The sequence below is a fragment of the Aspergillus pseudonomiae genome (genome assembly GCF_009193645.1).
Source record: "Aspergillus pseudonomiae strain CBS 119388 unplaced genomic scaffold BDV37scaffold_2, whole genome shotgun sequence".
NCBI lineage: Eukaryota > Fungi > Ascomycota > Eurotiomycetes > Eurotiales > Aspergillaceae > Aspergillus > Aspergillus pseudonomiae.
In genome coordinates this window covers 749,384-769,404 of record NW_022475994.1, presented here as the reverse complement: position 1 = coordinate 769,404, position 20,021 = coordinate 749,384, and the positions used below count along the sequence as shown (strand labels likewise).

At 47.9% G+C, this 20,021-nt stretch overlaps 8 protein-coding genes across 8 annotated transcripts; 4 read left to right on the top strand and 4 right to left on the bottom strand.

The window, feature by feature from the left end:
• The first annotated feature begins 1,446 nt into the window (after positions 1–1,446).
• BDV37DRAFT_236634 (uncharacterized protein) lies at positions 1,447–2,092 on the top strand. Its single transcript, XM_032080626.1, has one exon. The coding sequence runs from the start codon at positions 1,454–1,456 to the stop codon at positions 1,775–1,777; it is 324 nt and encodes a 107-aa protein (XP_031947003.1). The 5' UTR covers positions 1,447–1,453; the 3' UTR covers positions 1,778–2,092.
• Positions 2,093–5,347: 3,255 nt separating this feature from the next.
• On the bottom strand, positions 5,348–7,621 carry BDV37DRAFT_81216 (cytochrome P450). The gene is made up of 2 exons (XM_032091272.1): positions 7,059–7,621; positions 5,348–6,991 (listed from the first exon to the last, which is right to left on the bottom strand). Exons 1-2 carry the CDS (start codon positions 7,251–7,253, stop codon positions 5,663–5,665), a joined length of 1,524 nt encoding a protein of 507 aa, XP_031947002.1. The 5' UTR covers positions 7,254–7,621; the 3' UTR covers positions 5,348–5,662.
• Positions 7,622–9,247: 1,626 nt separating this feature from the next.
• Positions 9,248–11,674, top strand: BDV37DRAFT_267839 (uncharacterized protein; the record flags this gene model as incomplete). Its single annotated transcript, XM_032084080.1, has 3 exons — positions 9,248–10,691; positions 10,750–11,202; positions 11,598–11,674. The coding sequence occupies 3 exons, from the start codon at positions 9,248–9,250 to the stop codon at positions 11,672–11,674; spliced, it is 1,974 nt and encodes a 657-aa protein (XP_031947001.1).
• BDV37DRAFT_236581 (4-hydroxyphenylpyruvate dioxygenase family protein) lies at positions 11,670–13,599 on the bottom strand. Its single transcript, XM_032080625.1, has 4 exons — positions 12,529–13,599; positions 12,413–12,472; positions 11,998–12,355; positions 11,670–11,948 (listed from the first exon to the last, which is right to left on the bottom strand). The coding sequence occupies exons 1-4, from the start codon at positions 13,170–13,172 to the stop codon at positions 11,814–11,816; spliced, it is 1,197 nt and encodes a 398-aa protein (XP_031947000.1). The 5' UTR covers positions 13,173–13,599; the 3' UTR covers positions 11,670–11,813.
• A 59-nt stretch (positions 13,600–13,658) lies between these two features.
• On the top strand, positions 13,659–14,927 carry hmgX. The gene has a single exon (XM_032080624.1). The coding sequence runs from the start codon at positions 13,838–13,840 to the stop codon at positions 14,582–14,584; it is 747 nt and encodes a 248-aa protein (XP_031946999.1). The 5' UTR covers positions 13,659–13,837; the 3' UTR covers positions 14,585–14,927.
• A 1-nt stretch (position 14,928) lies between these two features.
• On the bottom strand, positions 14,929–16,728 carry hmgA (putative homogentisate 1,2-dioxygenase (HmgA)). Its single transcript, XM_032080623.1, has 4 exons — positions 16,471–16,728; positions 15,909–16,418; positions 15,204–15,854; positions 14,929–15,155 (listed from the first exon to the last, which is right to left on the bottom strand). The coding sequence occupies exons 1-4, from the start codon at positions 16,536–16,538 to the stop codon at positions 15,035–15,037; spliced, it is 1,350 nt and encodes a 449-aa protein (XP_031946998.1). The 5' UTR covers positions 16,539–16,728; the 3' UTR covers positions 14,929–15,034.
• Positions 16,729–16,932: 204 nt separating this feature from the next.
• On the top strand, positions 16,933–18,469 carry fahA (fumarylacetoacetate hydrolase FahA). The gene has a single exon (XM_032080622.1). It carries the CDS (start codon positions 17,052–17,054, stop codon positions 18,345–18,347), a length of 1,296 nt encoding a protein of 431 aa, XP_031946997.1. The 5' UTR covers positions 16,933–17,051; the 3' UTR covers positions 18,348–18,469.
• On the bottom strand, positions 18,463–19,393 carry maiA (maleylacetoacetate isomerase MaiA). The gene has a single exon (XM_032080621.1). The coding sequence runs from the start codon at positions 19,221–19,223 to the stop codon at positions 18,522–18,524; it is 702 nt and encodes a 233-aa protein (XP_031946996.1). The 5' UTR covers positions 19,224–19,393; the 3' UTR covers positions 18,463–18,521.
• Between the last annotated feature and the right edge of the window lie 628 nt (positions 19,394–20,021).

Genomic DNA, 20,021 nt, shown 5'->3' with positions numbered 1-20,021 from the left:
GTAATAATATCCACTCTATAGGTATTTGAAGGGTAGTTTATGATTGTAGCGTGAAGAATAACCAATGGTGCCCGAGAATTGGGACCTGGTCGATGCCCAATTGTAATTCATTAAATCTATTATTATCATTGTACTTTTTGATTTTGATTTTATGTGTTTTTATTTTGTCTTCGGCTCCGTTGTTCTCGTGGGGGATACTTTACCAATGGTATCTCTGTGTCTTGAATTGGCGCTAGTGAGGTGATGAGCAGTGCTATTGGCCTTGAAGCGGCTCGTGATCATGGCTCTGGAGGGTCAGGTACCTTAGGGCATGCATATAGGTGCATATTACTTTGTGTCTTTCTAATTGCTTTTTCTTTTCTCCCGTGGTTACTCTTTTTCCCGCGTCTCTCGATTGTCATGTCATATTGATAGATTGGTATGTATGAGAACACGAACCACAAGTCAAAGATATCCCCGATATTACCCCGTCAAAAAACAAGACCAAATAACGAAGACATTATATAACAGCGACAGTAACAGCAACAATAACAACAACAGATGATTCTTATGGCCACATCGCGACCGCAAAACGGCTGACACTTGTTTATTTTTTTATTTATTAGTTACCCGGCTACTCCGCAGAAGCGGAGTATATCGCAAAGCGGCGCTCGTCAATCAACGGTAGCCGCCGCTTACAGGGGTCTAAACTAGTCTACTAGTAGTTACATAGATCACTCGGAGGACTTTGCTCCGTTAGACACGGGCGGAATTGACTCCGTACTCATCTGTGTATGTATGTATAGAACATTGCTAGACTTTCGATGGAAAACTCATAAACCTTGAAAGGCAAAAATTCAATTGCTTGCTGAGTTCTTTAATTTTTTTTTTTGAAGTATTCGGGGATATTATTCGGAAAGTACCTGCCTAGGTAGGGATGCACATGTTAGTAGGTTTACCGTTTATTTGGTTGGGCGGGACGGTTACTGTCTCTGGAATCTGAAATTTCTCAGGTTTCTTTTTGACTTTGGGGACGGAGTAATCGCGGAGAAACTTGTCCTACTCTATGGTATTTTTTTTTTTAAATAATAATTTTGGTTCCTGTGTTGGTGCTTTTGGGTTGTATGGTAGAACGCGTGTGCTTCGTGTAGGTATAGTATTAGGAACTATGGCTATTTCCTCTTGTATTTTCTATAATACCTGATTGTTCAAGGAATCCAAAAAGGTCTACTTGGTGTACTTTGTAATGTACATCTTATATTCTGATCTGAATTTAGTTTCTCCTGTATGGTGTAATATAAGCGAGCCTTCTGTAATTGGATTACACATCTCTGTTTTCAAGTCGCTTTTCGATACATGTATTTCATCACTGAGATGGACAACTGCCCCAAATGAAATCGAATATGCATCACATGACCCTACTAATCACGATATCGTTTTATCCTAAATGATAAGTTAGACGGTGGGCTAAGGTATGCTCAATAGAGCTTATCTTGATTCTGAGATGATGCGTAGGGAATTTGTCTCTGATATGTTTTGGCGTCCCAGGCATCACTTATGTCAACTCATGCCAACTCATGATCTTGCTCAACTTGCTCTCATGTCTCTATCTCTGGTAAATGCCTCGGCAGTTCCTTTCTGCCTATACATTCAGTATATTCAAAGCCGTGAATTCCCTGTTCCCAGACTACCCGAGTGGACATTCTATGATTTGATCTACACATCGCCCCCAGAGCAGATGAGCCTAGAACTCTGGGCATTTCTCCTTGTGGCAATATGTCTACCCCTGCCTTCATAAGATCTTCTCAATAAATGCTAGTTCTAAAAGTTTATCTTCTGAGGTTCATGCGGATATGCATACATTAGAGTTCAGTACTGTTTGATGTAGCTCGAAGGAGTGCCAAAGAAGCAATAGCAATTAACGGGGAAATGGAAAGGAATGGCAGCAGCTTTATCCACTCGATTAGGTTTTTTTCGGTTGAAGCAATCTGTGTAACACATATTAAGTTAGTGGTATAGCAATGGTTAGGGCTGATTTCTTCTGAAACAATTGCGTCTTTCTATAAACCCAATATTGAGATGCACCAAACTCTGGGATTACCATTGCAGTATGACGACCATTGCTCAATGGAAAATAGTGAATTGGAGATATAAAGTAGATTATGTAGCTCTCCGTGCCAACCAGAATAGGGATCATGCTATTTAGACAGGTAGTCTAAGCTTCAAGCTCTTTTAACCATACGAAGAACAACAAGCTTATAGAAGAGGTGCCTCATCGATGACATAGACAATGACGGGTAAACAAGGGAAAGCTTATATCGATTCGAACACACCCGCCTTCAGTCGGTATATAGCGGATAAATTACCCCCCTACCACTCGCAGCCAATACGGTCCTGATTGAATGAACCTTGATCTGCCTCATTCTCCAATTGGAACGCAGCCGTGCCCTCGTATCCTGTTCTAGTGCAGACGCCAGAAGTTTCCTGATCTGAACTTCCCTGAAAAACGCAGATCTGCACAATAGCTTCGTTCCTTGGTTCCAATCATTATCCGCTCAACGTTGCATATATGGAAGATTCGCCTCTAGCCTACGCTCGACCGGTCTGCGGTCATGATATTAACAAAGTTATTGAGAACGCCTGCAACTTTCTGTGAACAGGGATTTTTTTTGGGATGAATCTCATGGGTACTTGAGGTGACCCATTTGGGTTTGAAAAGTTGTAGAGCCAAAAGCCGATAGTCTCACGATGACGCCAAAAATCGAGGACCTGTTTGAAGATTGGTGCACAACCTAAATAAATGCTTCTATGGAAGGGAGCAGTTCCTGATAGTTTTCGTGTGGTGGATCGAGGTTGCATCCCGGGTCTCTTCGGCCTCTTGACCCGTGCATTGGGACTGCCAGCGGCCCGAGTTAGAGATTGAGAATCATGGCGGAGTTTTTGCTGCGTTCAGCTCGTGAGGGGTTGCGGGGAGGAAAGGAGGAGAAACTCGGTTCTGGTGGGTCAAATTTGGTGGGGAAATGTTGGAGAGCGGGAAAGAGAAACGCCATCCCTCTGTTTCCTCGTGCATTCCCGATTTGCGAGCACTCAAGGGTTGAGGGTTTCAAATGAGTAATTCTTATTTACTAAAGGGCTTGATTGTAGGTTTGTGGCTGTTCTTTTTAGGAGCGGATTTTTTGGCGGAAACTTTAGCAGCTTGGAGGGTTGTCGGGAAGTATAATAGAGTGGTTTGCGTGAAGGATCTAGATCGGCGTATTCTCGATGCGTATTTTCGTTGGAGCCGTATCGGGATTACATACGGGGGGTACTTATGATGTATGTACAGGAGAGTGTCTCTGCAAGTACTTTGTTTCTACTTCCACTTACCTATTAGTTTATGTTATGTCTGTTGTTCTTTGAGGCAACGGTAGCTCCGACGTACTGTGCTATAATGGACACGGCTAATTCTCCTAAGACGACATGGACCAGGGTGATGACCGCACTTTGAAAATAGTCAGCCAAAAATTCCACTGCAGGTGCAGACCGGAGCTGCCGATACCCAGCTGCATGTCATGGTGAGATGCATACTGCTATCAGTAAACGATTATGAAATCCTGATCCCACTCTATGCGGCTGGCGTATAGTTGAGGAAATAGAGGTCCAACCGTCAGATACGTTGAACGCCGATCTAGGATAACTTTTGTCTATAACATTGAATAAGGTGGAACAACCTGCTTTGGGAGGGCGGAAACACTCAACCATTCCCAACCAGGTGTTCACGGTTGGTCAAGTCATACATATTCTCCCAATGTACAGTATCCACGCTGTTAAGGCAAAATTATCCGGCTTTGTGTTCGGTATCTATTGGTGTCTCCGAAAATTTGTTGGATCTCGTGAAACTCATACTGTAAAATGAATGGCGTTGGTCTGGAGTCAACTAAAGGATCTGGGCAATTCGTTCAAATTAATCGTAGGGAGATAAGCTTGCCGAATGTATGTACTGTACGACTCGGGAACGTCAAGTAGTCATGAGTCAGGCATTAGAAATTCCCAAGGGTTCTTCTGGAGACCTGAAGCATCCCTGATGTTTGGCCCTGCCGGTGATATCATGAGGCGCTGATCGACTCTCAAATTGACATCTAGACCATGCCAGTGACAAGAGAAAAATCTGCATCACATCTGACAATTAAGTGATCCAATTATAGAAGAACTGATTTATGCTGTCGTTGACCGCACCGTATCACGTGGCGACGGGGTACACATAGCAGCACAAGCGATGTGATTGTTCTGCCCAATCTGCTACACATATCTTGATTCAAACCAAGCCAAAACAAAGAAAAGTACCGGTTTTTGTTAGCAAGCGGTCATCATTCCCAGCCCAGTCTCTTGCTAACTTTGCCCCGACCGGTTCGCCTGTTTTCCGTTTCCCATTCCGCAGATGCAGGTCAGGGAACTGGCCTTGTCGCTTACGTTGGTCGTTCAATATCATTGGGCAGGACCTGAGCACTGTCGATCTCAAGGTCACCAGGTCTATGAGTTGGCAATTTCATCACACTTCGAATTCTTCCCCTGCCCCAGAATCCGGAATAATCCACTGACAAGTCACCCGTGTCTCTTGGTGAACCTCGCTTTGTTGCTTAACGGAAATGCCGCCGATCGATGTAGTTGACGGGCAGGTAAGGACTCCAGCGACGTACCACCCTCGCATGATCCCCGGCTTTCGACCTTACATGGAGCGCCTTACAGTGGGCATGGCTGACGGCTTCAACAGGTCCTGACCCCACCTGGCGAACGGGACGCTTGACGTTCTCTCGACTGTAGAATCGTATTCGAAGGTCAGATCACTCCACCAGGTCCACCACGGTGCCACGAACCTCACCCCGTAATGGCTGGCACTTCATCTATGGGGTATATTTTCTGTACTCCGTATTCCAGACCCCGGTCCATGTCGATCAGCGCCTCAAAACTGCTGATGGTGTGTTATGATTATTCCGGATGCTTGCACGCGCAGAGGTTTTGCTTTTTCTTCTTCATTCCCCCTGAAGCTGACCCAACGGCCCGTAAATTTTCTTGATCACACGCTCACCATTATCCTTATTCTGACATAAATCAATATCCGCTGCTGAGTTGGCAAGCCCTCAGCCTCAACATGTTGGCTTGCGCCACCGATCAATGACCCGTGGGACAGCATATCCCGCCTACTCAACTGCCAAATGGGTACGTATTTGACCTTGTTATACGTATTCCAATCCTGCTATAGGCGTTGAGCTCTGTATTACCCTTAATGGTAGACTAAAAGATGGTATCTTACATACACGGTTTACTGGTTACGCTGATTTGGTATCGACGCAGGTACTTACTCTTTTGGGGTTTTGCTACCATCCAACTTGGACTCGGGAGGCTCCTGTCTTTCACGCATTCAGAAATAGCCATGTGACAATATGATCTCTTCTTGTCTTAATCTCCCATTATTGACTGCTCTTTGCTGACATCTCTACTGGGGTGCTTGGTCACCATGCCGTGGACATAATATTATTAATAAAATCTAATGCTATCAATATACATATCCTTTCCAGGGTGCGATACCAACTATGGTTGATACAAGATAGTGAAGATGGCCATGTTGCATAGCGATAAAAAAGCCACGACAGCGACTGCATTGCTCGAACATATGGGCTTCGCAAAGGAAGACTTTGATCTAGGCTCATGACTTTTCTGGGAAACGTCGCTCCCAACCAATAATCGCTGGTTTCGAGGGACCGGAGAACATGGACGAGTAGTCTGTGGCAGGAACCCCTTTCTTGCCGTCTACATTGAACAGCTTCATGTGTCGCGCCATTGTCGCCACGATTACTCCCAGGTTAACATAGGCAAACTTCTCTCCAATGCAGCGATGGCGGCCAGCACCAAAGGGCAAATAAGGACTGGATGTCCCTTTGGACACGGTACCATAGCCGTAGTCGACCATATCCCCTTCATCCTCCTTCTCAACTCGGTTCTCCCAGCGATGGGGGTCCCAGCGGCTTGCGTTGGGGAAGTACTCATCACTAAGAGCGGTCACGCCGGGAGATGCTAGCAGAACGTGGTCTGCGGGGACGATGTAGGGTGTGCCAGGAACCGGCATTGGGTTCTTGACCTTGCGCATGAGAGAGTGAATGGAAAGGTGCAAACGCAGAGTTTCCTTGATGAGATTCTGGTGAAGGGGCAAAAGATCTAGATCGCGGTACTGCAGGGGCGGAAGGCTACTTCCATCCGGGCTGAGCTTCATGATTTGCTCCTGATAGAGCTCTTCCAAGACTGCTGGTTCAGAGGCTAGTCGTAGCATGATCCAAGAGCTGATAGATGACGATGAGTGCTGACCTGCCATTAGTAAAGTGATCATCATATGGGCGATTTCTTTGTCTGGCACAGGCTGTCCATTCTTGTAAGTGCAATGCATGAGGTTCCAGATCATGTCGGAAGTCTCCCGGTCCGGGTTCTTGCGGCGCTCGTTGATGATGTCCATATAGATCTCTCTCATGCGCACATGGGCTGCATCCCGCTTCCGGTTACGCGGCAGCGGTGCCCACGGAAGCATAAAGTTGATAGGAGTGAACCCCCGATCAAGGTCATGATACAAATCTGCGAACTCCGCAGTGAGCTTTTTGCGAACCTCCTCGCCTTGCAGTGCTCGGCCGGCAGTGAAGATAGTGATTTCAGCCATGGCACCCGTGATTTCCACCCGGCCGGATGGCCCCTTGAAGTTGGGCGATGTCTTGAGATAATCAAGAACTTCTTTTTCAATCAGTGGTACATGCGACTCCAGTGCAGCCTGTGTGAGTCCAAACTTGATGAATTTCTTCTGCTCCATAAGCTTTGAATTCGGGCAATCATACACAATGTCGGAGCCAAAGACTGGCGTGGTGAGTGGGCTATAGATCTCCTCGGCATTGACATCCTTCAGCTTGCCATTAAGAATGAATTCGTTGCCTTGAATGCCCAGATATACTGTGATCTTTCGACCCAGTAATATGAAGGTAAAGATGTCACCATACTGCCAAATGTGTTAGCAGCGGGCTCCGGACAGAATTGTGAAATAAACATCACGGCGGCCGACTAACCTTTTGTCTGCAAGAAAAGAAAAATGCATAAGGGTCCATCCCATAAGTAACGGTACTACCGACGAAAGGGACCCAGTGGAAAACAAGAGGTGGGTCACTCTTATTACGAAAGAAGAGTTGGCGCAAGACATTTAGGATGATGATTGCCAGCACGCCAGCAGCCGCGTAGGCGCAGACGAGAGTGAAGGATACCATGCTGCGAGGAGAAGACAGGGAAGAAGAGGAAAAGGAGTGTGAGGAGCCAGAAGAATGCCGACTCTAATAAGGAAATTAGATAGGCCATTTGGATCTACCTTTCAATGTGTATGCCTAATCTGGATGGAACCCTAATCCGTAACCTTGAGGAATCAAGGAGAGCCAGACCATTACTAAACAGAAGCACTGCCACTTTAGCAATCGGAACCACCTCAATTCTGCTGACACCACCCGGATATACAATGCGATGTACCAGACAGTGGGCCCCCATATTGGGGTACTTGGCATCAGCCGGGCGGGTGGGTTGACATCCGAATCGGACCACTCCAGATGCCCTAATTGATCAGCAACCCCTTGCAGCTTTAACGACGGAGAAACCTAGCCTCGGTGAACCTAACATAATATGCACGGAGTACACGGCAATGGCTTAAATGGAACTACGTTTTCATTTCTTTTGAGAGTTGCCAGGTGTTATGTTCACTAGGTTGTTTTTGTCTTAGTCTAATCTTCAGGACTCAAAGCTTGGAAGTCTGCGAGGTACTGCGTCCACTGCTGATTGTGTATTGAGCCATAAAGCTGGGAGTGTTATACATTATATCGTTAATAAAGTGCTGACACGCACTGCTTCATGAAGCTTACTGTGGATATAGTGGCTAAGATTGAGCGCCTTGTCTTCCCTCTGTTCAGACTGTTCTAAAACCACAGAAACTGGAAGAACTATAGTTTGGAGGATGTCCTAGATACCATTTCCGTATATGAATTCTGTAAGACTGACTTGGTTGAATAGATAGCTATTCGGATATAAGGAGACATCCAGTATTGATCGCCCGTCGAGTAATGAACTAAGATACCTTTGCCTGTTGCTAAAAGAGGCTATTTGATAATCGTTCATTTGGGCTTTCACATAAAGATCTTACACAGTGATGCTGGCTCTCTCAATGACCGAGAACATAAACCCACTGCAGCTGCTGGGCATCCAAGTTCAGAATTACTGACCTCTATGATGTATAGAGTTTATGATCTTGTTGTACGGTACAGTACGGTACACGCATATTCTACAATCGTGGTTACTTTCTTCCTGCACGGCCTATCCTTCCACTTATCATGGGATGATCCCTATCAGCCCACGTTTCTACTTCTAGAACTACATGATCGATACTTAGGGAGTGAAAAGTATTCCAGACAGGAAACGGTGGTTAGATACGTCTCGAGATAGCGGCTGAAGACCCCTATACTGTGTAGCATTGGACGGAATCTCCACCTAGAAGCTAACGACATACTTCTTTTCCAGAGTTGGTAGCTAATCTGACCACCATTCTTCGTAATACTGATGGCTTGATATGCTTGAGGTATCCAGAATGTAGACAGAAAGTGGTGTGATCCGGTGGGTGGGTTTATGATAGTAAAATCATATAAGACATCAAGGCACACCTTATGTCCAGTGGGCTCTACAATGGGCGAAAGGTTAGAAGATCCAATTGGAACCCAGTTTGGAGATCCTGACTAGAGGCGAGTAAGACTTGAGAATTCAGTAACGGCCGACTAGGCTAAAAATAGAGTAACTTTGAATAGTAACTGCTTGATGGAGTCAATCAATCCTTTGGGATAAGAGACACACCACATCCAAAGAATCAGTACCAGCGCCGTGGAAACTCGACGGCGTTTAATTGAGAACAGGAGTTCCTGGCCTGGGACTAGTTCGTATCTGCAGCCCATGTGGCACTTGGACACATGGACCTTGAGTCATTTGCACTGAATCATCAGCAGTCACGAAGAGTCATTGTGGCGCCTCTCCGTTTCAGGACTAGCGCACGAGGCCCACCTTCAGCGGCAAAATCAGATGACTAAGCCCATATATCTTCCTTTCGCAAACTATCAATCTAGTACTCGGTTTCTATTGCTATTTAGCCAGACGTAGTGTCCGGGTCTGTAGTTGCTTTAATCCACTGTACTGTCTTTTTTCTGTGATATTTTGGCTGGGCACTAAATTTTGAATGAACGACCCTTCACTGGCAGCCGGCAACATGACTAGCACAAGTTCAACACCCGGCCAGAGGCCCGTCTCGAAAGCCGAAAGCTCAAATCCCCGCGAATTCCAGATAAACCAGCTGAGGCGACGCTTTCGTCCGGCTGAGAGCACGGATGGTGTGGGCACAACGCTGACATTTGGGATGGCTCCTTCGGACCCGGACTTTCCCTTCGAAATGGACAAGCTGCAATGCGTTTTGCATGTGCCTCTATCATATCCTGGTCGTCAGAGACCCACTCTGAAAGTGACCAATTCCGAAATGGGCAGCGCTTTTCAGGATAATGTTGCGCGGGGATTCGACGACATTGTCGACAGCACCCTGAGGAGTGGTGGCCGTGCGACCTTGTTAACCTGGATGAATACGCTAGACCGACACCTTGAGCGTTTACTCACGACTACGGAAAGAGGTCCCACGCTGAAGTTTGTACCAAATGTGGGTGGCAAGCAGAAGCCAGAGAGCCAATCGATTGTGGAAGGGGTGAAATCCTTGGCCGTTTCTACTCCAGCGAGTAAGCAAGACACGGAACCAAAGCCGTTGTCTGTGCCAGAGGTTCCCTCTCGGGTATATACCGCAGAGGAGAAATCACAAGCTGAGAAGAGGAGGACTGTGGAGACTAAACAAATCGAAGCTCGTCTTGGAAGACTACCTTTGTTTCAGAAATCAAAAGATGGGCTTTCGTTTGTGATTCCTATACAGCCTCCCAAACCCGACCGACTACCGATTCCGATCCGTTCTGTGAAAACAGTCAAGTTATCGGTGCCCCCTTTGTACCCACTAGAACAGAGCTCTGTTGAGCTCCAAGGTGTTGATCGTGCAGAAGCGCGGCCTGTCGAAGTGGGGTTTGCGCAGTGGGTTGAAGGAAATTCAAAATTGAATCTCATGTCGCAAATCAATTACCTGACGGCCAATATGCATAACTTCGCCAAAACGCCGCTTGAGATTCCCCAGGAGACTATTCCTGATGCATCACCTGAATCGCATACCGACTCTAAAGCCCCTGAAGATATATCGACGACAACAAATGGCTCGACACTAGAAGACAAACCTCACGTCCATGTCGTTCCACGACCTCCAGAATGGACAGTGGGTGAGCGCAGCAGCGAGAGCGAAGGTACGGACATGACCGAGTCTGAAGATGACTTCACAGGCGAAGATGAAGAAGATGGCGGAGCCCCAGTACCAGCGCTCCCGGAAACCACTGTAGAACGTGGTGTTGCCTTGTCTTTCCCCTTCTTGGAATTATATGGAATTGAACTCTTAGAGCTTGTCGGCCTCTCAATCACGATCAAATGTGATCGATGCAAGGAGCAGATGGACGTAAAGAACGTCCCTCAGGCCAAGGACAAAGCTGATGCATTGTCGCCCAAAGTTGAGTCGTGCAAGAAATGTGCCAACACTATGAGTTTTGGTAAGGACTTCTCCAGCAGTACATAATATGGGAGATTAAACTAATCACGTTCAACTAGGCTTCCGTCGACAGTTAATACATCCTAATTCAAACCGCGCCGGCTATCTTGATTTGGATGGCTGTACTATCGCCGATCTTCTTCCTAGCAGCTTCATTCCAACATGCGCTGAGTGTTCAAGCCCCTTCCCTGCACCCGGTGTTGTCGCAGTACGCGGTGAGAGCGCATCGGCGTCATGCCGCCAATGCCATCGCAAGATGGTATTCAAGGTCCCTGAAGTCAAATTCCTCAGGGTAGGATCAGCCGCATTTACTTCTCGTAACCAAGCACTGCCACGAAAGAAGCCAAAGGAAGCTCTTGGCATTGTTGCTGGTCAAGAACTCCCGCGCCGTGGTCGCTGTTCGCACTATGGCAAGAGCTATCGCTGGTTTCGATTCAGCTGCTGTGCCAAGGTATTTCCTTGCGATAAATGTCACGATGCGGAGACAGACCACCCCAACGAACACGCGAACCGTATGATTTGTGGCTTCTGCTCCAGAGAGCAAATTTACCGGCCTGAAAACTGCGGAGTCTGTCGTGCGGTTCTCATAGGAAAAGCAGGAAGTGGATTCTGGGAAGGCGGGAAAGGCACGAGAAACAAAGCATTGATGAGTCGGAAAGATCCACGGAAGTATAAGCGTCGGCCGGGCTCAACTCCGGGAGGTTCTTCTTCGAAAAAGAAACATTAAAAGTGTCGACTTATGTCGCCATATGTGTGCATTGGGGGCTGAGCCATATCTCGTGCGTCGATACCTTGGTGCACTGGATGGCCTGTGTGCATAGAGATGATGAAATGAACATAATGTCGCTTGATGAAAATAAGATCAGATACTTCGTATGCTTAGAATTTACTGTAACCATGATTTTAGGTAAACAAGCCTTTGAAAACAATCGAAGGCAGCATGTACATACAAGACTACCGCATTCATACAAAAACACTTCTTGATATAGCCATTAGAGACGCTAATCTAACATGCGCAGCAACTTGACAAAAAAAGTACACTTGTTGGAAGAGATGTAGGGTAGGTATCAAGCAGAGACAGCAATACAAAGGCATAAGTCATTCACATCATCATACCCACGTCCTAAACAAGATTTCCACGCAGCTCCTGTTCCCGCTCAATCGCCTCGAACAACGACTTGAAGTTTCCAGCTCCGAAACCCTCGAAGTTATGTCTCTGGATGATCTCGATGAAAACAGTCGGGCGATCCATCAAGTGCTATAACCATTAGCACACGACCAATACATAACAAAACTAATTAACATACCTTAGTGAACAATTGCAGAAGATACCCATTCTCATCAAAGTCAATGAGGATATCCAGCTTCTGGATCGTATCGAAGTCTTCGTGAAGGGTCAGACCGGCCTTCTTCAGGCGGATCTTCACGTCGTCGTAGTAAGTGCTGGGGACCTTGATGAATTCCACACCGCGAGCCTTGAGGTTCGTGATGTCCCGGATGATGTCGTCGGTCATGAGAGCGATGTGCTGGACGCCAGCACCGTTGTAGAAGTCGACGTATTCTTCGATCTGGGATTGCTTCTTGCCCTTGGCTGGTTCGTTGATAGGCATCTTGACGATCTCGTTTGGCGAGGCCATCACGATACTCTTCAGAGCAGAGAATTCACTACTCAACTGTTAGTTGATCGTTCCCCCCAGAGATGATGAGAACAGCTGGACTCACGTGCAGATTTGCTTGTCGTCAACGGACCAGAAACGGTGGAATCCGAGGGCTTTCTCGTAGCTGTGATTGTTTAGCTTTTGGATATAAATGACAAACGAAAACAAAGGACAACTCACTATTCGCAAACCTTGTCCATCTCATCCCAGTCCTGGTTTCCAACACAGTGGTCAATGCGGTTGAGATGCACAGCGGGCAAGAATTTAGAGACGGGGTCCTCTGCGGTCTCAAGACGGTAGCCTGGGAGGAAGCCACCGTGGTAATTGCTCCTCTCAAGCAGCGTGTGTGTGGTTTGGCCATAGGTCTGGATAGTAGCCACTCTGACCTCGCCGCTTTCATCCTTCAGCGTCTGCGGGTTCGATACAGCCTTTGCACCGTTGCTTACTGCCGCGTTGAAGACGGCATCGACGGAGTCGACTTCGAACGCAACATCCTTGACGCCATCACCGTGCTGCTCCAAGTGGTGGTGGATTTCTCTCAGCTGCTCCTGCTCCTCTCCGGAGAAACGGTCGATCTGGTCGAGGGAGCGCAGAGGCGAAGTGAGGATGAAGGTGACGTCTCCGTTGCGGACGACGTGGGAGCAGATGCTTCGGTTGCCAGTTTCGAGACCACGGTAGGCGACGCGCTTAAAGCCCATGCGTGTGATGTAGTACGTAGCGGCTTGTTTGGCATTGCCTACGTACCAGTGCACATGGTCGTAGCCTCTGTAGCTGGCGAGGGAGGTTCGGTCTGTGGGAGGGGGGCTGGTGGAAATAGGAGCCATGGCTGTTGTTTTCTTGGTATTGTTATGACTTGACTTTGATTCTTCTGTCTATAGTAATACAGATCTGATAGAGTCTGAGTAGAGCAGTGTAAATTGAACCAGTCGTTGTGCTGTCTTTATATCAGCCACGACGAATGATAATCATCTTAAATACAATTCGACTCCCAGCCGTGGATCAATCACCGGGTATCTTACTAACCCACCATTTCATCAAACCAACACCTACATCGCCTCTGGATAATGATGATTGCATTATTTCCAATCCTACATTACCCAATTCGGCCAGTGCGATGATGGCAACTTGGGGCTTGCGTCGGCTGTGGACGGGTGTTGCGTGGAAAGGGCCGGCTGGGCGCGGGTATCTCGAAATAGCCGACGTGCAGATGACCCCGGGTAAAACATCCGCCACAATGACGCTGAAGCTTATCACGGCTTACAGTCGCTTTATTTGATGGAACTATAGCTGTTTCAAATCTTCATAGATATACTTAGTCTAGTTGTACATAATATCCGCAATACAACACCTGCTACATACAAGCCCTTACATCAATTCCTCCTACTTACACCTACTCACCACCAAACCCAACCTGTCCCCTCCACATCTATACCTCAAATCACACAAATCAAACACTCCCAGTTCAATAGAACCACAAAGACAAACGAAAATGGCCTCGACAACAATCTCCTCCACAAAACCAAACCTAACAACCAACGACTCAGCCGTCCTACAAGCCCTCTTCGACGCTGAATCCTCCCCCTCAAACGGCATCACAATCAATCTATCTCTACCCCCTTTCCCAACTCACCTAAACATCGACTCCAAGCTCCATGAAACCCTTAAAGCCCGCGAAGTAGCCATCGTCCGCACCCTGGCATCGCCCAACCCGACTCCCGAGACCATCCAATCCGCCATAAACCAGCTTTCCACCCTGATAACAGAACACCCAACCTACCCGCCCGCCTACGTGAACAGAGCCCAAGCCCTCCGCATGCTCATCTCCACCGACCAAGCGGAAGAAGCAGAAACAGAATTGTTCACCCCACAAAACGCTGAGACCGTATCCTCTCTCCTTTCTGATTTGGGCGAGGCGATTGGTCTAGCGACGCCGCGGTCACCGGCGGATCCTGTTTCGGAGGTCCAGGCGCGTTTACTGGCTGATGCGCATACGCACCGCGGGTATTTGTTGCTGAGGTTGGCGAAGGTGAGGAAGAGTGGTGAAGCGTTTGAGGGGCTGGGGAGATGGAGCCAGCTGGATGCGGACAGGCTGGAGGAGATGGCGAGTCGGGACTTCTTCTTTGGGGGTCGATTTGGGAATAAAGTTGCCCAGCAGTTGGCTGTGCAGACGAACCCTTATGCGAAGATGTGTGGGGCTATTGTAAAGGAAGCATTGAGGAAGGAGGTTGAGGGGTGATGTTTCTTTTTCTCTGTATTGTGTATGTGCATATGTGTAGTTTTAGCGTTGTGTGTTCAATGTGGATTGATTTGTTGTATGATGGAATATAAACTAGAGTTATTCCGGGTTCAGCTGGTATAGATGAATTCTAGCGATTAGGGTTTACCAAGGGCATGTAGTTCAATTGCTGGCGCAAAAGTCGTCCATGCGCTAGTACTGCAACATGCAACCATGACACTACGGCGTCGGCCGAATCGAGGAAGTAGATTTAGCTAAGTCTGAGGGTTGGCTTTTATGGTTTCTGGTTTCTGGTTATGAGATTCATATGACGGTTTGAACGTGAACATAGTACGTGAATAGAATATTAAATCAAGTGTCCCATTTAAGTAGACTAGGTATCAGTGCTATGTTGCCAATGAATGTTTACAGAATATGCAGTACATCGTTTTCTCATCACAAGTGCAAATCTCAGGCCTTGTTAGGGTTCTTGAAATGTCTCTTCAATGGCCGCCAGCTATGCTCGTTGTACTCTTCCTGTACCTTCTGGCACGTCTTGAGACCCCATTCGGATACACCGACCATGAGAGAACTAAAGACATTAGTAATTGAACATAAGTATCTCATAGCAAATACGGACCTTTCAAACATGAATGCCATGCTTCCATCGCCGACCTTCTGCGGCTTCAGCTCAGCATTACTGGCCCCCTCGAAAGCATCGGTGTCGGGGCCGTGCGCGCTCATGACATTATGCAGACTAGCTCCGGCTGGCTGGAAGCCGCCGCCGGTTTTCGCATCGTAATTACCCGAGATCAAGCCCATGAACTCGGACATAGTGTTGCGGTGGTACCATGGCGGACGAAAGGTGTTCTCTTGCACCAACCATCGCGGAGGGAAGATGACGAAGTCAGCAATGGCGGTTCCGACATGGTCAGATGGGCCGGTGAGGACAGTGAAAATGGAAGGATCGGGGTGATCAAAGGAGATAGAGCCGATAGTGTTAAAGCGACCTAGGTCATACTTGTAAGGGTAGTAGTTGCCGTGCCAGGCGACAATATCAAATGGAGTGTGATCCTGGCGAGCGGAGAAAAGGGTGTTGTTGAATTTGCTGTACAGGCGATACTCGGATGGTTCCTCTTCATCATCGAAAGAAGCCACAGGCGCTTGGAAGTCACGCGCGTTGGCAAGGCAGTTCGAACCAATGGGGCCAAGTTCTGGGAGTTGATAGTGACCCTGGTAAAGCTCGCAGATGTACCCTCTTACCGGACCAGCTGGGAGAGTTACGCGGTATCTTGCAATCGAAGAAGTCAGATTACTGGTGGAACCATAGCGTAGGAGGGCTTACCTGACACCACGGGGGATGACGCAAATCTCATTCGGGCGAACGACAAGTCTTCCCAATTCTGTCTGAATGTCTAGCACACCGTGCTGTGGGACAATCAGGAAATCACCGTCCGCGGAATAGAAGGCCTCCTTTCCCATGTCTTTTCCAGCCGCATACATCAGAATTCCCAGTCCCTGTTTCAGGGTGGGATCGCCGGAGCCTGCGATGAGATGCAGTCCATGCACCCAGTCTACAGTCTCATCCAGATCGAACGGGTTCCATCGGAGCTGATTGGGAATGTGGTGGAGCTTGGTGGTCTCGGTGGTCATATGAGTGTGATAGGAGTCTCCATTTTCGACCTTGAAATTCTCGTGGGCGGCCGCGGGGATGATCCTGTAAACCCAAGTTTGTTTGTTCTCATGTCGAGGAGCAGTGAAGGCTGTTCCAGACAGCTTTTCGGCATATAGACCATATGGAGCCTTCTGGGGAGAGTTCTGGCCGACGGGGAGGGCTCCTTCGATGGCTTCCGATCTGCGAAAGAGTTAATTCCGCCACCCCTCATTCCGCACTCTTAGAAGCTTACTCATGATAAGAATCGAATCCAGTCTGGTAGGAGTAAGGGTCTGGGTGTGAGAAATTGGTGACTGGCATGATGTCAATGCCTGTTGTCTGTTGTATATGCTTTGTTTTTTGCGTTCAACGAATGAGTAGTAGTACAAGAGGTGGGGTTTGGACCTGATAGAAAATCGCAACCCTAAAGGTGCGGCGTGTGCCTCGTTTTATGAGAGTATTGGCGGTCGCGACCTGCCGGTAGTCACGGACATGATCGCGGGGATTCAGAATATTGCGTAGCCTTGACAATGCATCATAGCCAAGTATGGAGTTGCGGGAGGCACCGCGGAATTAGAGGTAACAGAGCTGGAAGGGAAACAGCCGGGGATAAGCGGCATTGCGGCTTGGTTCCGCGACCACCCATCGGAAATCGTCCCTCATATGCCAAACACGCAGTTGTCGCAATCAAGAGATGAGGGGCAGACTAAGTCGGTAGCGATTTGTTTTTAATGTCGCTTTCTTCGCGGTCAGAGCCTTTCACATGAACACGTCTCTGTGACTACCTTCTTTAAGCATTCGAGGTTTCTCATATCTTCCACTATAACCGGAACAATGGCATCGTGGCTCCAGATCCCTAAGAACTCGCCATTTTCGCTGGCGAATATTCCCTTTGGAATTATCTCCTCGACTAAGAGTACCTCTCGCGTGGCTGCGATTGCGATCGGTGAATATGCGCTGAACCTGAGCACTTTTGCCTCATCGGGGGGGTTCGCACAACTACCTGACTTCCAACCACATCTCAATGTTTTTAGCCAGCCAACCTTGAACGCATTCGCAGCTCTGGGTCGCCCTGTGCACCGCCAAGTTCGCGAGTATATTCAGAATGTCTTCCGCGCAGACACGCCATTTCCTCAGGTTCTCAAGGATAATGCCTCCTTGCAGAAGGAAGCCCTCTTGCCGTTGTCAGAGGTGACAAACCATGTGCCGATGCAAATCGGCGACTACACTGATTTCTACGCCGGTCTGAACCACGCTTACAATGTCGGTGTACTGTTCCGTGGACCAGAGAATGCCTTGCAACCCAACTACAAGCATCTGCCCGTCGCATACCACAGCCGTGCCTCGTCTGTCGTGACATCAGGCACGCCTATCCACCGTCCCAACGGCCAGATCCTGGCCAACCCAGCCGCTACACCCAAACTCCCCACCTTCTCCCCATGCAAGAGATTGGACATCGAACTGGAGCTGGCTGCATTCGTCAGCAAACCCAACGATCTCGGAAAGCCAGTTAACATCAGCGAAGCCGAGGATCATATCTTCGGATTGGTTCTCATGAACGACTGGTCAGCCCGTGACATTCAAGCCTGGGAATATATTCCTCTTGGACCGTTCAACGCAAAGAACTTTGCCACTACAATTACTCCTTGGGTGGTTTTGTTGGATGCATTGGAGCCCTTCCGCGCCACGGGTCTGGAACCTGGCGACCGGGACTCTCTGCTTCCTTACCTGCGTGAAAAGCGTGCAGCCAACGTTTATGATATCCCTCTCGAAGTCGAAATCACCAATGAAGGCGGAAAGCCAACTATTGTCTCCAACTCAAACGCAAAGAACCTCCTGTACTCGTTCCCACAGATGTTGGCCCACCATACCATCACAGGCTGCAACATGAACCCCGGTGACCTTCTCGGAAGCGGAACGATCTCTGGCACAGAACCCAAAACCGAGGGCAGTCTCCTTGAGCAGACTAATGGAAAGAACCCGCTCAAGCTGGCTGATGGATCTGAACGCCTGTTCCTGGAGGATGGTGACACTATTGTCCTGCGTGGTAAGGCCGGCACAGAAGGTAACTATGTTGGGTTCGGAGACTGCACAGGAACCATTCTTCCCGCTATCAAGCTGGACTACTAAGTTCCAGTTCTTATACTTTTTTTCTTTTATGTAACGTTTCAAAATAAGTGAGATTGTTTGTGATGAGATAGCTATGAATAAGTATCCAAGAACATATGGAATCCATATACATTCTGTCGTTATACACCCGTAGAATCCTTCCAGTTTCCCCATTCTCAACCAGGATAATACAACCTACGAAGATTCCTTCAGCCGGAACTCTTCAGGTGTATCACTTTGCGTCCTCCAATGCGCCTTCTTCACCGCATCCTCCAACTCCAAACGCTCCGCAATCCGCTGTACAGTAGGGTACTCGGCCAAGTTCACACCAGAGCGCTGTGCCCCCCACACAGCAGGAAGCAAACACACATCAGCCATAGTAACAGCATCACCAACACTGAATACTCCCGCCGTCCGCGAAACAATGGTCTCATAAGCGCGGAACCCGTCGTCAATAAGCTCCTTCGACCAAGTCTCCCGGTCGAATCCCAACGGGCCAACCCGCTTCAGGATCTTCAGGTTCGTGACTGGCTGCACATCGCAGCCAATAATCTCGCAGAGGGTGCGGACGACCGCACGGGACTCTGGGTCCGAGGTCGGTGGGAGGAGAGCATGGGATGATGCCGGTGTGATTTCTTCTAAGTATTCGAGCGCGGCAAGCGATTGCGTGATGGTCACCGTTGCGCCTTGGGATGCTGGGCGCTCGACTACAAGGGTCGGGACGGTGCCAGACGGGTTGAGGGCACGGTTGGTGGAGGATGACTGCTCGCCTTTCAGAAGATTTACGGGGACGGGGGTGTAGGGGATTGATTTGAGGTTGAGAGCGATACGCAGACGGGCTGCGGAAGTGGAGCGGAAGTATGTGTATAGGGTGATTTTGGGAGTTTGGTCGGTCATTCTGGGTGTTGTTGTCTGTTAAGTGGATTCTGGGTGTAGGCTTTATTGTATCTTGTAGGTGTTGTAAAGAAGGTTGGTTTCTTAAGAGGGGTATGTTATGGCAATGTGGGAGAGATGGGCTACCCAAGTGGTAGAATTTCTATGCTACAGCAATTTTAATACCCGTGAACTCTTTGGGAAATATACATAAATGGAACAAATTAATACTGGGTTTAGCCTTCCGTTACTGTGTCTCATCCATGACTACGGTTGTTTTTATTATTCTCGACAGTCTTGTCCAAGGCAGGCGGAACAGTTCCGCCAAGGTGATAACCGGTTCTGAGCGCAGGATTTTCCGCTATTTTCCGAGTTCAAGGATCGTCTTTTGAAACTTCGGAAGATCGCGTTTTTATATCGCTGTGGGGCAGTGCCTGGCCATCTGGAAAATCCTTGAGTACTGTGTAAAATATGATGTTCTTTATTGTTGCGGGAGTAGAATGCAGTGACGTCATGTGCTGTCAACTGCGGATAACTAGTTATACAGTCATGGTTAATATTAAGCACACACAATCCGGGGAAAATATTGTGAAAATTAAGACCATTTCCTTATTTTATCTAGTGGGATCACTTTTCTTCTAGCCATAGGTACACTTTTCAAGCTTCAACGCATTTAAAGTTTACCCAAGTAAGTATGTACTAGCAAAAATATATATATCTTAGAGTTTATGGGTACATCTTGTTAGTAAACCTTTTTATTAGTTAGTAGTTACATAGTGATATCAAAGTACCTAACCCTAATGCAAATATTTTACGCCTGAT

Bases quoted from the DNA above. Each gene is read 5' to 3' on its own strand.
- BDV37DRAFT_236581 (XM_032080625.1), bottom strand. From the start codon at position 13,172: ATGGCTCCTATTTCCACCAGCCCCCCTCCCACAGACCGAACCTCCCTC. The intron at 12,473-12,528 runs GTGAGTTGTCCT...AAACAATCACAG, and splicing joins ATGGACAAGGTTTGCGAATA to CTACGAGAAAGCCCTCGGAT. The intron at 11,949-11,997 runs GTATGTTAATTA...TAATGGTTATAG, and splicing joins TTCTGCAATTGTTCACTAAG to CACTTGATGGATCGCCCGAC.
- maiA (XM_032080621.1), bottom strand. From the start codon at position 19,223: ATGACCGACCAAACTCCCAAAATCACCCTATACACATACTTCCGCTCC.
- BDV37DRAFT_81216 (XM_032091272.1), bottom strand. From the start codon at position 7,253: ATGGTATCCTTCACTCTCGTCTGCGCCTACGCGGCTGCTGGCGTGCTG. The intron at 6,992-7,058 runs GTTAGTCGGCCG...CACATTTGGCAG, and splicing joins TCTTTTCTTGCAGACAAAAG to TATGGTGACATCTTTACCTT.
- hmgX (XM_032080624.1), top strand. From the start codon at position 13,838: ATGGCCTCGACAACAATCTCCTCCACAAAACCAAACCTAACAACCAAC.
- fahA (XM_032080622.1), top strand. From the start codon at position 17,052: ATGGCATCGTGGCTCCAGATCCCTAAGAACTCGCCATTTTCGCTGGCG.
- hmgA (XM_032080623.1), bottom strand. From the start codon at position 16,538: ATGCCAGTCACCAATTTCTCACACCCAGACCCTTACTCCTACCAGACT. The intron at 16,419-16,470 runs GTAAGCTTCTAA...ACTCTTTCGCAG, and splicing joins GGATTCGATTCTTATCATGA to ATCGGAAGCCATCGAAGGAG. The intron at 15,156-15,203 runs GTCCGTATTTGC...TAATGTCTTTAG, and splicing joins ATGGCATTCATGTTTGAAAG to TTCTCTCATGGTCGGTGTAT.
- BDV37DRAFT_236634 (XM_032080626.1), top strand. From the start codon at position 1,454: ATGCTCAATAGAGCTTATCTTGATTCTGAGATGATGCGTAGGGAATTT.